At 38.7% G+C, this 15,940-nt stretch overlaps 1 protein-coding gene across 7 annotated transcripts in view; it reads left to right on the forward strand.

The window, feature by feature from the left end:
• The window catches only part of LOC106084088 (P protein), a 251,127-nt gene that overhangs the window by 183,850 nt on the left and 51,337 nt on the right, over positions 1-15,940 (forward strand). Inside the window, exons 1-2 of one of the 7 annotated variants that reach the window (XM_013247557.2) lie at positions 14,355-14,511; positions 14,623-14,825. The exons of 5 other annotated variants lie outside the window; for them this stretch is intronic. In XM_013247557.2, the coding sequence (XP_013103011.2) occupies positions 14,767-14,825 (59 nt within the window). In that variant the 5' untranslated portion in view covers positions 14,355-14,511; positions 14,623-14,766. Of the gene's footprint in view, positions 1-14,354; positions 14,826-15,940 lie in introns of those variants that run through there. One more of the 7 variants, XM_013247556.2, reaches the window with a different exon arrangement.

Raw genomic sequence — 15,940 nt, forward strand, 5'->3', positions numbered from 1 at the left:
ATTAGACACGTATGTTGGAGATCATGAGAGAAGCCGTTGTACAAAATTTCAGGCAAATCAGATGAGAATTGTGCCTCTAAAGGCTTAAGAAATAAAGATCCCAGATCGGTTTATAAGGCAGCTATATCAGGTTATGTTCCGAATCGTCATACTTAGCACGGTTATTAGAAGACACAACAAAACACCTCATGCAAAATTTCAGCCAAATCAGATGAGAATTGCACGTTTTATTGGCTCAAGAAGTCAAGATCCAAGATCGGTTTATATGACAGCTATACCAGATTATGAACCGATTTGAATCATACCTAACACAGTTGTTGGAAGTGATACCAGAACACCTCATGCAAGTTTCATTCAAATCGGATTGCGCCCTCTAGAGGCTCATAAACTCAAGACCCAAGATCGGTTTATATGGCTGCTATATCATGAACCGATTTGAAACATACTTAGCACAGTTATTGGAAGTGATACCAAAACACCATGTGCATTTCAGTCAAATCGGATGAGAATTGCGCCCTCTACAGGCTCAAGAAATCAAGACTCAAGATCGGTTTATATGGCAGCTATATCAAAAGATAGACCGATTCGGCCCATTTACAATCCCAACCGACCTTCACAAATAAAAAGTATTTGTGCAAAATTTCAAGCGGCTAGCTTTACTCCTTCGAAAGTTAGCGTGCTTCCGACAGACAGACGGAGGGACGGACATGGCTAGATCGACTTAAAATGACATGACGATCAAGAATATATATACTTTATGGGGTCTCAGACGCATATTTCGAGGTGTTACAAACAGAATGACGAAATAAGTATACCCCCCTCCTATGGTGGAGGGTATAAAAATCAATTTGTGTTTGTTTGTAGCTTTGTTTGTGTGTTCCATATAGACTCAGAAATGGCTGAACCGATTTTCTTGAAATGGTGCATAATGATCCCGTGGTGAAAATGGGGTACTACATTTTCAGATATCTGAAGGGGGGGGGGGGGGGGGGACCCTCCCTCTTACCCTAATTTTCAGAAACGCCAGATCTCGGAAATGGCTGGTGCGATTTAAGCCACATTGTTTGTGCTTTCTTATAGTAACCTAAAAACCAAAACTTTGTATCCATATTTCGGATGGGATACCTAGGGGGGCAGTCCCACTTCCAAAACTTACCAAATATATACATTGAACAATTATGACAATATGGCACTCATATGAAAGGTATTAAGGATAAGAAAACGTATCTGATATTCAATTGTCAGACTAATCCCCAAAACACTCCTAAATCGGACATATTTACCGACCATGGAAATATGGTTCTCAAATGAATGGTATTTGCGAGTAAAATATGAATCTGATAGCCAAATTTGGGACCAAGTTTCAGGGGGTCCACCCCTTTCCCAAAACACCTCCCAAACAGGACTGACCATGGCAATATGTGGCTTAAATAAAAGGTATTTAAGTGTAGAATACGAATCTAATATCCAGATGTGGGACCACGTGTTTGAGGGCCGCCCATCCCCGAGAACATCCCCCAAATTTACGACCATAGCAATAAGGGGCTCAAATTAACGGTCTTTGGAAGTAAAGCACAAATCTGTTATTAGTATTCGGGAAAAGTGTCTATGGGGCCACCCCACGCCCATAAGACCACCCAAATAGGAAGTATTTGCTGACCATTGCAATATGAGGATTTCTAGAGCAGAACACGAATCTGATATATATTTTCAAAGACAAGTCATTGAGTGGCCCCATCCCCAAAACCGGTCATGTTTGCCGACCATGGAAAAATGGGGCTCAAATGAAAGTTATTTGGGAATAGACCATGAATCTGATATCAACACTCGGGACCAACTGGCTAGGGGACGTCCCACCACCATAACAACCTTCCAAATAGAACGTATTAGCTCAACAAGACAATTTGGGTCTTCCAGACAGTGGAGCTCGATATTCATAGTTTTTAAAGGCCATACCCCAAACCAGACATATTTTCTGGCTCTTGCAATAAGGGATTTAAATGAATGGTATTTGAGATTAGAAAACAAATTTGATATCCAATTTTGAGGCCAACGCCAATATGGGGTTCAAATAAATGATATATAGATATATGAGAATAGAGCACAATTTTCTGGCGGTCTACCCCTTTCCCAAACTACCCCACAAACAGGTTTATAACCTGATATATGTCCCATATAAACCGATTTCGAATCTTCTTTTATGAGTCTCTAGAGGACGCAGTTATTATCCGATTTGAAGTATTTTGGTTTGACAATCAACCACTGTGCCAATCGGTTTATAACCTGATATAGCTCCCATTTTAACCTATCTTGGATCTTCACTTCTTGAGCTGCTAGAAGGCGCAATTATTAATTGATTTGGATAAAATTTTGCATGAAGTGTTTTGTTTTAACTTCTAACAACTGTACCAAGTACGGTCTAAATCGGATCACATCCTGACATAGCTTCCATATAAACCCATCTTCCGATTTCGTACTTATCACGTTTTTACTGTTGTTTAATTTATGTTTAATGTGCACTATGTGTTCACGAAGGTCTCATTCATTCGTGTTCAATGAATATGCTGAGTATGGTTCACAGAGTTTCAAAACCAACTCCATAATTTTGTGTCAGTAAAAGGTGCATAGGTCAAGGCTTACGGTTTATATACAAACGTTTGATCCGGCTAAACTTTATGCCATTTTGACTTATTCCAGTGATTGGTAAATCCCGCTTCTGAAAGTATCATCTTCATATCTGGAGCTGAATCTACTATATTCTGGTGGAATTTCCAAGTTTATATCATTGATAATATTAAAGAAATACTTTAGGGCTAAGGAATTGATTTTTGCTGTTGCTGATAGGTAATGTTAATACCAATGCCAATAGAATTTGAACTCTTTGTTTTTCTTCACTATTCGAATATATGTAATTAAACATTTTCGTATTCGAAAAAGTACCAAATGTCTCGCGGGGGTACCGTGTAATTTTCGGTGTTCAAAAAGTATCAAAAAAGTACCAAAGTATCAAAATTATCATCCCTGGCACATCTCGTCACATAAGTTTGATAAGCGGCAGTGTTGCCAGAATTTTTCCGTCCCTTGACCCCAGATTTCAAATCTATTGTTCCCAATAAACTCCAAAAAGGTTTAAACGAAGGCTTAAAAAAATATTTTTTGTATTACTATTTGAATCCCATTCACAATAATTTGCTATTAGTACGGGTACAAAAAGTCGAAATTATTACCATGTGGTCAAAATCTTATTTGATTTTCTCATGATGAAAATTTTTACACCGTATTCGCATGATAATAGAAAGTTGTTTCAAGGGTTGAATGGGAAAATTAATGTAAGAACACTTTTTATTGTAGCAATCTTTGTCACTGATCTTTAATTTAGCAGTATCCACAGCAAGTCAGATGTACCAAAGAGATTTTTCAGCGCCATCTTGTAATGGATTGTTATCGATATAATGCTATAAACGTCGATTATAGGTATTTTGTACTTTTTTTTTGTACAAAAATAAGGACATAATCGTTGCTACATTATTACTTTATTTAAACAGTAACAATTTAAGGTTTGTATAGGTTAAACAAAAATTTCTCACAAGACTTATTAAGGTAAGGTAGTAACCAAAAAATCCCAAATTTTCGCTTTGAATCCCCAAAAAATTCCTGGGTAAAAAATGTTATCCCCATTTAAAAAAAAATCCCCAAAACTGGCAACACTGATTAGATGCATTGTATCAAACTCAAAAGTGGGTGGTTGTGGGGGTAGGTGGGGTGTGGGTTAAGAGAGAGGCAGAGATCAACTTTATTTTGATGAGTGAAATTTGGCGCGTAGTCAACATACATTATTATCACCGTCGGCGCTCATGCCAACAATGCATGTGTCGAGTGATAATGTAAACAAAACACGTGAGAAGCCCAAAAGAACAAGATCTGAATTAAGTCATCTATTTTCATCTACACCACTATCACTCTCTGGATGGCACTGCTGATTGGTTCATTCATTTTTATTGATATTTGAAGGGAGTTCAGAAAATAAATATTAACAGCTCCGGACACGGAATGGCAGACGGACGTACAAACAGACAGAGGGACAGACAAATGACAACAGTTTGTCAAATGGCCTTACAATGTCAAATTATATTTTGACACTTGATTTGTGAGAGAGGGCCCATAAATTTGTCATATTCCTAAGTGGAAAATGATCGTCGTCTCACTGGATGATCATGCGACCACTGCTGACCATAATGGTTGCGTTCACAAACCCAGAGCTTAACTAAAGTCGAAAAAGTAAAATGATATAAAAGGAGATCAATTCAAATTAATTTAATGAGAAATGTACATAAAACAAATGAAGAAGTGTCGAGAACACCGTCAACGTCGACGCAAGCAGCCAGCAGCACTGGGAACTCGCCTTAGCTGCGAAACGATAATGATACTTAATAAGCCGAGAACAAGACTCACTGCAAATGTGCGAAAGATAATACCAGGAAATTTTTTCATCGTCGTTTTAATTTTCAATTATTGTGATTTCTGTATTAAATTGAGTCCAAAGAGACCAATCTTGGGCCCCAGTACAGAAATCGTGTACAAAATATGATTAAATGGCATGGAACATCGTTGCCTCCCTAACAGTACGGTTCAGTAAAGTTTACGAGGTAACTGACACGTAGGGTTACCAATTCAAACGACCTCATTTTTATACCCTCCACCATAGGATGTGGGTATACTAATTTCGTCATTCTGTTTGTGCCACCTCGAAATATGCCTCTAAGACCCCATAAAGTATATATGTATATTCTTGATCAGCGTAAAAATCTAAGACGATCTAGCAATGTCCGTCCGTCTGTCTGTTGAAATCACGCTACAGTCTTTAAAAATAGAGAAATTGAGCTATAATTTTGCACAGATTCTATTTTGTCCATAAGCAGGTTAAGTTCGAAAATGGGCTATATCGGACTATATCTTGATATAGCCCCCATATGGACCGATCCGACGATTTAGGGTCTTAGGCCCATAAAAGCCACATTTATTATCCAATTTTGCTGAAATTTGGGACAGTGAGATGTTTTAGGCCCTTCGACATCCTTCTTCAGTTTGGCTCAGATCGGTCCAGATTTGGATATAGCTGCCATATAGAACGATCTGTCAATTTAGGGTCTTAGGGCCATAAAAGCCACATTTTTTATCCGACTTTGCTGAAATTTGGGACCGTGAGTTATGTAAAGCCCTTCGACATCCTTCGTCAATTTGACCCAGATCGGTCCAGATTTGGATATCTGCCATATATACCGATCTCTCGATTTGAGGTTTTGGACCCATAAAAGGCACATTTATTGTCCGATTTTGCCAAAATTTGAGACGGTGGGCAAGGTTAAGCCCCTCGCAATACTTCTGCAATATGGCACAGATTGGTCCAGATTTGGATATAGCTGACATATTGACAGATATCTCGATTTAAGGTTTTGGCCCCATAAAAGGCGCATTTATTGTCCGATGTCGCCGAAATTTGGGACAGTGATTTGTGTTAGGCCCTTCCACATTCTTCATCAATTTAGCTCAGATCGGTCCAGATTTGAATATAGCTGCCATATAGACCGATCTCTCGATTTAAAGTTTTGGGGCCATAAAAGGCGCATTTATTGTCCGATTTCGCCCAAATTTGGGATAGTTAGGCTCTTCGACATTTTTCTGAATCTTGGCCAAATCGGTGCAGGTTTGCAGATCTGCTATTAGACCGATGTCTCGAGTTTAAGTATTGGCCCCATAAAAGGCGCATTTAAAATCCGATTTCACTGAAATTTGAAACAGTGACTTATATTAGGCTTTTCGGCAATCGTGCCGTATATGGTTCAGATCAGATATGGTTCAGAAGACCAATATTTTATGTTTAGATGTTATACACAATTGAACAATGACTTGTACGTATAAGTATTTGGTCCAAATCGAAACATATTTCGATATAGCTGCTACGGGGCATAAGGTATGCATTTTTCACCGGATTTTGACGAAAGGTGGTTTACATATATACCCGAGGTGGTGGGTATCCAAAGTTCGGCCCGGCCGAACTTAACGCCTTTTTGCTTTTTTTGCTTGAAAATATATTTTCATTGATTCAAATGATAAAAATAATCTAAATTTCAGAATCCATTTGAGTCGCCCAAAAAAACGTGTTGCAAGTGGTACGAATATAATCTGCCGATATTTTAGCCCATTCTTGTATAAAGGCTTTCTTCAGGGCATTCATTTTTGCATAATTTTAGTTCTGTCCTTGCTCTCTAATATGGCGCAAATAGAAATGTCCATCGGATTGGCGGACTGGACAATCACTGTGTGGACGATATGAAGTGCGGGAAACGAGTTTTAAAACATTCTTGGTTTACACTTACTTTATGTGACTGTTCCCGATAATAAGTGGCATTTACTTTTACGCCAGGCTAAATTTTCAATACATGTTACAGTTTTTTTTTTGGACCACCACCATGGCGTTGGCCAAAGCACCAGTGTCATTGTAACGATTATATAGCGATACACAAACACTTTGTCCATATAGAGGTGTTTGAGTCCACCAACAATAGCCGTTTGTTATTATTTTGTCGAATATAACGCAACCACACAATTACGCTTGAACTCATTGACGAATAAATTAACTTTAAATAAACTCAGAAGCAAATGATTTTCTTGGCATGTACCAATATAATGGGCCGTCAATAAAGCAAACAGGTAAAAGCGTAGGGCCAAATATTATATACCCTCCACTATGGACCGCATTTGTCAAGTTATTGGAATGAGTTTTTCAAATATATATGAGCTATATCAAGTTATTGACTAACATGGACTGTACTTGTCATGGCTGTTAGAAGTCATAGAGAAACACCACCTCCAAAATTTCAGGCAAATTGAGTAATAATTGCACCCTCCAGAGGCTCAAATCGGAGCTATAACAGGTTATCAACCGATTTAGACCATAATTGGATGAAGATGTTGGAAGTCATTACTCAACGATATGTCCAAAATTCCAGCCAAATCGGGTAAGAATTGCGCTCTCTAGAAACTCAAGTAGTTTAATCGGGAGATCGGTTTATATGGCGGCTATATCATGTTATGGACTGATTTGCACAGTTGTTGGAAGTCATTACTAAACGATATGTGCAAAATTTTAGCCAAATCGATAAGAATTGATCTCTCTAGAAGTTCAAGAATTCGAATCGGGAGATCAGTTTATATGGCAGCTATAACTGGTTATGGACCTATTTGAACCATACTTAGCACAACTTTTGAAAATGATAACAAAACACCACTTGCACTCGGATAAGAATTGCCCTCTAATATCTCAAGAAGTCAAGACCCAAGACCGGTTTATATGGCAGCTATATCAAAACATGGTCCAATTTGGCCCATTTACAATCTCAACTGACCTACACTAATAAGAAGTAATTGTGCAAATTTTCAAGCTCTTAGCTTTACTGCTCCGAAAGTTAGCGTGCTTTCGACAGACTAGCAGATGGACGGACATGGCTAGATCGACTTAAAATGTCATGACGAGCAAGAAAATAAACGAAGAATGAAGAGTTTCTAACAAGTAAAAGCGTGCTAAGTTCGGCCTGGATGATTCTTGGGAACCCACCACCATGAAATCTGCTAAAATTGAAGTAAGTACCAGTGAAAAATTTCTCCTAGCTTTACGCGTTTGACAGCTATCGTGATTTCGACAGACGGACGGACGGACTTAGAACTTCGAGACGATCAGGAATATATATACTTTATGGGGTCTTAGACGAATATTTCGACGTGTTACAAACGAAATGACTAGATTAGTATACCCCCATCCTATGGTGGTGGGTATAAAAATATATACATGACCACAATATTACAAGACATAGCAAAATACCACATGAAAAATTTGAAATGAGAAACAACGAAAAAAAAACTAAGTCAGGAATTCCGTGCTTCTAACAAACTCGCTAATTGTTTTCCATACCACGTCCCTTAGTCGGTGAATGGGGGGGGGAGGGAATGACATAGGAAATGCTCCAACGTCTCATCATCTTCCCACATGCCCTCTACATGATAGCACTTGGCGCACCTACTCTGCAAAAGTGGGCTTGAAGTTTTATGTGTCCCACTATTATACCTACTAACCTCCTTATAATTTTCTTTCAAAGTTGGCTTCATCTTCCCACGATCCGGATCTCCCCATAGGGTTTTCGTCGTCCTACCGTGCGTTTCGCAGTTCTACAGTGTGCGTTCGTCGCCCACACCCTTAACTCGGACTGCGTGCCTCGAAAGGATTCCGATTAACCTAGTTTATTGACGACAGTCCTCTGGTCTTCACTGCTAAAAAATCTGCTTCTTCATTTCCCCATCATCGGCGAAGCTGTTAATCCGCTTCTTACACTTCAAGAAAGTTTGTGACCTCATCGTTCTGATGGCCAGCTTACTGTGCGTAAACATATTTGCATTCGACGTCCTTGCATTAACACCATACCACCTCACGCATTCCGTGATCGCCCGGATCTCCGCCTGCAGCACCGTATTTGAGCTAGGCAGCCGGAATCAGATCTTAGACCCTAGACCCCTAAAACCCACTCTGTCCTTTAACTTTGATCTCTGGCAGCAACCTCGCACTGGACCTCAAGTGTTGTCTCAGGTATCCGATCAGAAACTTCTTCCATTCCTTCCAGGTTTTCCATCGTCGCCACGATTATACCGCGACAGTGTGACCTGCTCATATCATAGTCGCAATTGCTGCCTCACACAAAATCGGCTATGGTTCGGGTATCTAAAATAGTCTCCATTGCCCAAATGAGCGTGGTTCTCATCGCTCCGCCGATACCACTATAACATGTTCTCTGAATCTGTTGAATTGTCCTTACATTGCACTTTTTCTCTCTCGCTATTCACCAAACTACTGAGGCATAATTAAGTATTGGTCTTATCACGCTTCTATAGACCTAATGGACTATACTCGGATTCAGGCCCCATTTCTGTGGCCCGTCTGCATTGTGGCCGGGAGCCTTCTCATTACGCTCCTGATTTTTACACTTCCAATTCAGTTTTCTGTCAAGATCAAGATGACCTTTTCCGATATCGAAATCGTTCTGTTGACGAAACGTGGTGCGTAAAATTGGTCCATCTTCGTCTTTCTCGCGCACAGGCACTATTTAGTCTTCTCTGGGTTAACATGGGGGCACCTAGGTCTAGCCCAGACATATGCCGTATCGATTACCCTTTCGGTGTTATTGCATAGCTGTTTAGGATCCCTAAGAGATATTTATGCAAGATTTAAAACTTATATCATTATTCGTTCCGAAGTCATCACATTTTCAAAAGACGACGATCTAATAGGAGGTCATGGGTTATTCGACTCTGAATGTAACGACAGATAAGAAACTGAATATATCTTACATGGCCTCAGAATAATATTGCATCTCCTAAAGTTAAGGTTATAGAAAAGAGATCGAACAAGTAAGAGCGAGCTAAGTTCGGCCGGGCCGAGTCTTATATACCCTCCACCATGGATCTTAATTGTCGAGTTCTATGCGCGGTATCTCTTTTTAGGCAAACACAACTGTTGCTATTGGAGCTATATGGTGCTATTGGAGCTATATCAATAGCTTTTATGCTGTTAGAGCTATATCAAGTTATAGTCCGATTCGGACGATAAATGAATGCTGAACATTGTAGAAGTCATTGTGTAATATTTCAGTTCATTCGGATAAGAATTGAAGCTTGTAGGAGCTCAAGAAACAAAATCGGGAGATAGGTTTATTTGGGAGCCGTATCAAGCTATTGATCGATTCAGACCATATTAGACACGTATGTTGAAGGTCATGAGAGAAGCCCTTGTACAAAATTTCTGCCGAATTTCTGAGAATTGCGCCCTCTCGAGGCTCCAGAAGTCAAAATCCCAGATGGCAGCTATGGCAGCTATATCTGGTTATGTTCCGATTTGCGTCATACTTAGCACGGTTATTGGAAGACATAACAAAACACTTCATGCAAAATTTCAGCCAAATCGGATGAGAATTGCGCGCTGTATTGGCTCAAAAAGTCAAGATCCCATATCGGTTTATATGACAGCTATACCAGATTATGAACCGATTTGAATCATACTTAGCACAGTTGGAAGTGATACCAAAACACTACGTGGAAAATTTCAGTCAAATCGGATAAATATTGCGCCCTCTAGAGGCTCAAGAAGTCAAGACCCAAGATCGGTTTATATGACAGCTATATCAAAATATGGACCGATTTGGCCCATTTACAATCCCAACTGACCTACACTAATAAAAAGTATTTGTGCAAAATTTCAAGCGGCTAGCTTTACTCCTTCGAAAGTTAGCGTGCTTTCGACAGACAGACATGGCAAGATCCACTTAAAATGACATGACGATCAAGAATATATATATTTTATGGGGTCTCAGACGCATATTTCGATGTGTTACAAACAGAATGACGAAATGAGTATACCCCCATCCTATGGTATAAAAAGTGGTAGCGGAGTGCATAAAATAGACGAATCGGACGATTGCTTATAAATATTATCGTTTAAGAAATTTTACATTGTAACTGCTTTTCGTTTATAACTGCTATACAAACGAAATATGATTTCTATACGATGTCAATGACCATTTCTTTTTTATCTTTTTAGGTATGTTAACTGAAACACTTAAAACATGTAAGTATGAACTAAAGTAGAACTAAGTCGACTTTAATACTCCACACCGTAGTGCATACATGTAAGAATAAAGAAGTTTAACAATAGTCAATGGAAATCTATTTTGACAAACTGTCTGTGTCAAATTTGAAGGAATTCAACTAAAATTGTGCTCTGTACTTTGATCACAAATTACCATGGACAGACAGAGGGACATGGCTAAATCCACTTAGAGAGTGATTTGAGTAGATCCGTGTACTATCACAGAAATATAACGCATTGCATTAATGTATTTGCTCTACGTGATGCAATGATCAAATAGCTAGTTTTTGTTTACAACAACATGGAAGAATGTCATGCTCATGATCGCACATACAATTGAAAAATTATTAAAAGTGCATTGTTCAATTAAAATGTATTCCTCCTTTAAAACATCCACGCGCCTCTGAGTTTGCTTTTATTGGCATTGTGGTGATCGATAACGTCTTATATGGTTAGTCTACTTAACTCGTTTGTGGCCCTCCAAATTGGAAAGTGTGGTTATACCTGAACTTTGGGATTAAAGTGATAAAAGAATCAGAACGATTTTTGTCGCGGCCATTCAAATGGAAAACGTTACAATTTTGTAGTTTGTTCATTGTTGTTGCTGTTGTTATTCGCCACACCGTTTGCCAATTGCTCGGTGGCCGTCATTAGGCACGGCAACAGCATCCAGCGCAACAATAAAAGCAGCAGCAGTAGCTGCAGCAAGCACTAAAAATTCTGGCAATGGTAATGGCTGAGAGTAATCAAAAAACGTGAGGGCGTCTAATAAACATTCGCACATCAACATCATTTACTCACCGTAGTGTTTGCATGTGGTACACAATAACAGTGGCTCAAATAAATTGACGTTATGATTCGCAAATTTAAAAATTAAATAAATACCCGAACTCGACTTTAGATTAGATTTGAGCACTGTTCTTCTGAAAAAAGTCATGACCCTAGGGCAACCAGTTTAACTTTGATGCCATTTTATTTATTTATTTTTTTTTTTTTTTGGGTGGGAATAATAGCTTTCTTCTTAAATTTCTGACATTGCAGAAAATTTATTGAAATATAACCCTAAGCGAAAGTCTGTCTCTAAAGACAATTTTTATTATACCCATGACAATCAGATGGGGGTGTATTCATTTTGTCATTCCGCTTGCAACACATCGAAATATCCATTTCAGACCCAATAAAATATATATGTATATTCTTGATCGTCGTAAAAATCTAAGGCGATCTAGCCATGCTCGTCCATCCGTCTGTCTCCTGTCCGTTGAAATTACACTACAGTCTTAAAAAAATATATATATTGAGCTGAAATTTTGCACAGGTCCTTTTTTTGTCCATAGGCAGGTTCAGATCCAAGATGGGCTATATCGGACTACATCTTGATATAGCCCCCATTTAGACCGATCTGCCGATTAAAGGTCTAAGGCCCATTTAAGCTACATTTGTTTTCTGATTTAGCTGAAATTAGGTATAACGTGTTGTTAGGCACCTCCACATCTCTGTTCAATACTGCCCAGATTGTCCAAATTAGGATATAAATGCCATAAATAACGATCTCCAGAATTAAAGTTTTAGGCTCATAAAATGTGAATTTATTAACCGATTTTGCTGAAATTAGGCACAATGAGTTGCGTTAGCCCCCTCGACATTCGTACCGAGTATGGTTAAGATCGACCTATATTTCGATTTAATTGCCATATAGACCGATCTTTCAATTTAATGTGTTAATCCCATTAAATCCCCATGTATTATCCGATTTCGCAGAAATTTCAAATCAAAATTTTTATTTTGATTTGTTTGAAATCAAAATAAAAAGTTCAGATTTGGATATAGCTCCCATATAAATATTCGTCGTATTTACCGATTCTCTCAAAATTTTGCAGGAAGGATTGTCTCTTGGCTTGGTCATAGAAATCGGTTTAAATTAAGATATAGCTCTTATATATATAAATCGCCCGATTTTCACTCCTAGATCCACCGCAAGCGAATTTATTGACCAATCTTCTCAAAATTTTGCACAACGTTTTCTTCGAAGACTATCATAATATCTAAGAAGTTTGCTCGAAATCGGTTCAGATTCCGATATAGTTTTCATAGTTCGTCCGATTTTGAGAAATATTGCAATACAAATTTGTTAACCGATCCTCTCGATATTTGACAGGTTTTTCATGACTCTTACTATTGCTGGCGAATTTGATAGAAATCAGTTCAGATTTAGATATAGCTCTCGTATAAAGGGTGCTTTTTTAAGAGTTTTAGTAAAGTTGAATAAAACATGAAATTCAGAAAAATTCCTGAAATCTTTATTTTAATCGATAATACGGTCCATATAATTTAATATTTGAAGATTATTTCTCGGCTACTTCTACGGAGTATGGTCAAAATCGGTCCAGGATTAGATATAGCTTCCATATATAAGTTCGTCAGATTTTGAGTAATGTGCAATTTTGGTGTCATTTGTCAACCGTAGTTATTACACATTAAACATATTTGGTCGAAATTTGATACTGATTGTTTTATATCCTATCTGAAAACATCCGTCGAGAACCATCAAAATTGATTCAGAACTAGATATAACCCCCACTTTTTACTGATAGGGTAGGTGTAGGGTATTATACAGTCAACACCGTCCGACTTTTGCCTTTCCTTACTGGGTTTTCAACTGGGGATAGTGACCCTAAAATTGTTTCACAGTGTATTTTTTATAAAACTGGTAGTTTAATTCTAAATACATTCTATACGGCATGCCGCAGTGGGACACCTCTTTGGAGAGAAGTTTTACATGGCATAGTACCTCACAAATGTTGCCAACATTAGGAGGGAAAACCACCGCTGAAAATTTTTTCTAATGGTCTCGCCAGGATTCGAGCCCAGGCGTTCAGCGTCTTAGGCGGACATGCTAACCACTGCGCTACGGTGGCCTCCATTGTGGTCGTTTCATCCATCTCTTATATTTCTCAGATATGTCGTATTGCCCATTACCTAATATCCTCACCCTAACTAGGAATTCCCCACCCCAGATTGACTGCTGTTCTATGTTTTCACCACATTGTTTTGTAGTTCAACATGGGGCCCCACCAAAAAAAAAAATCCTGGCTACGTCCCTGATTACCACGCAGGGTTTTCAAGTCCTTTCCTACTTGGAAGCTTATGTATCTTCGTTTACCCTTAAGATGTAAACAAACTCTCTGCACTTTTGAGACACTGTATTGCAGAGACTCTATTGGACATAAATAAATGCATATGTGTGAGCGAATAATTTTTCAATATTCAAATTCCAGAGACCTTACCGAGTTCAGTTTCCATAAAAATAAAATTTTATAGAAGATTTTGCGTCGGTGACAATTTTTGCCGGAGAGACAACCAACCACCAACAGAGACTGACACAGACGGCTGGGACTGAATGCCTAACTACGAACCTGCCGGTTTAAGCGGGGGACGGACGGACGGACGGATGGCGCTCATAGTACAACTATTATTGTCAATAAACAGTTGTTGCTGTTTATTGTGCCGTGTATTACTCTTTCAAACATTGTCGGTGCTGGACGTTGTCGTCGTCGCCGCTGTCGCTATCGTTTCCATTGCCGTAGTCATCGGCATTGTGATCAAAAGTCGCTGCGATCGTAGACGTCGTCCGCAAGTAATTTTTCGTGAATTGAAGAAATCAAGTGGCGGGCGCGTTTTTATCTTCAGTCGAATGTACAACCATTGTTGAGAAAGTGTTTTTCAAAAATCCCCTTTTGTCAATTTTCCGTGCTTTGTTTTCATCGCCTACCTATCTATTTGTCTAGCGAACTATTGTTGTTGTTGTTTTCCCGTCCTTTGTAAACGTTGCGAAAAAAGAAAGAAAAAAAAAACTCACGTGCCAAAGGAAAAAAGTGTTTCTCAAAAGAAAATCTGAGTAGCTTATAAAATTTTTGTTTTGCCTTCAATAGTTAACGCGTCTTCATATTACTATGTAACAGAGCCAGTTAATAATTAAAGTGGGAAAACTGAAGCAAATCCAGTGGACAAAGGATAGATAAAAAGTGTCTGTGCCTAATTGCTGGTGAGGAAGGAATAGCTGCCAATCGGACAACATGACGCACCGTTTCAGCATAAGCAACCCCGTTAGTGGCCATTACGATTTGGATGACGAGTATGTAACAAAGACACATAAGTGAAAAACTAAAAATCATTTAATGGAATTATCCTTTAAGGCAAAAAACTGGTTTTAACATTAAATTGCCTAGTAGCACGACTCGAGTATTTATTTTCTGGTCTAGTACTGTGTCAACTGACTAAAACTGTCTTTACAGTTATAATTGCATAGCTGTAACAAATATTTGGAAGTTTATATTCTTGTTAAAAGTATACGAATCCGAAGCGGTAGCTAAGTTGGTAGAACACGAACACTTAGATTAACAGTGAGGGTGCGATTCCCACCAGTGTTTTTCTAACGGCCGCTGTGTTTGGTGTATGGCGTCACCAATCAATTAACACCTGATAGTTGCGAAACTCAATTTAATCTATTTTCTTGAAATTCAGCTCATATCTTCATAGCTAGAGAGTATTGGCTCGGACTTAGGAAAATCACCAAATAGAATGGGGATTAATCTAAATTCATTATTCTATTTACAACACCTCGAAATAAAGCTCTAAAACCCTGTTAGGTATGGGGGTATACTCATTTCATTATTCCGTTTGTAACACATCGAAATATCTGACCCTACAAAGTATTTTTGGAGGCCACCGTATCGCAGAGGTTAGTATGTCCCCTTATGTAGATGAACGCCTGGGTTCGAATCCTGACGAGAATATCGAAATAAATCTTCAGCGGTTGTTATCCCCTCCTAATGATGGTGACATTGGTGAGGTACTCTACCATTTGTTATGGCAGCCATGTAAAAACTTCTCCTCAAAGAGGTACCGCACTGCGGAACAACAATCGGACTCGGCTATAAAAAAGAGGTCCCTTATCACTGAGCTTAAACTTCAATCGGACAGTACTCACTGGTATGCGAAAAGTTTGCCCCTGTTCCAAAAGCTTGCCCCTGTTCCATAATGGATTGTTCATTAGCAAATTTTCATTACAAAATACAAGGCCATGTTCGTCCGACCGTCTGTCTGTTGAAACCACGATACAGTCCTTGATAATAAAGATAACTTTGCACAGATTCTTTTTTGTCCTTAGGCACATTAAGTTAAACGATGGCTACATAGGAATATATCTTGATATAGCCCCCATATAGGCCGATCTGTGAATTTATTATC

Source organism: Stomoxys calcitrans, chromosome 3 (assembly GCF_963082655.1).
Source record: "Stomoxys calcitrans chromosome 3, idStoCalc2.1, whole genome shotgun sequence".
Taxonomy (NCBI): domain Eukaryota; kingdom Metazoa; phylum Arthropoda; class Insecta; order Diptera; family Muscidae; genus Stomoxys; species Stomoxys calcitrans.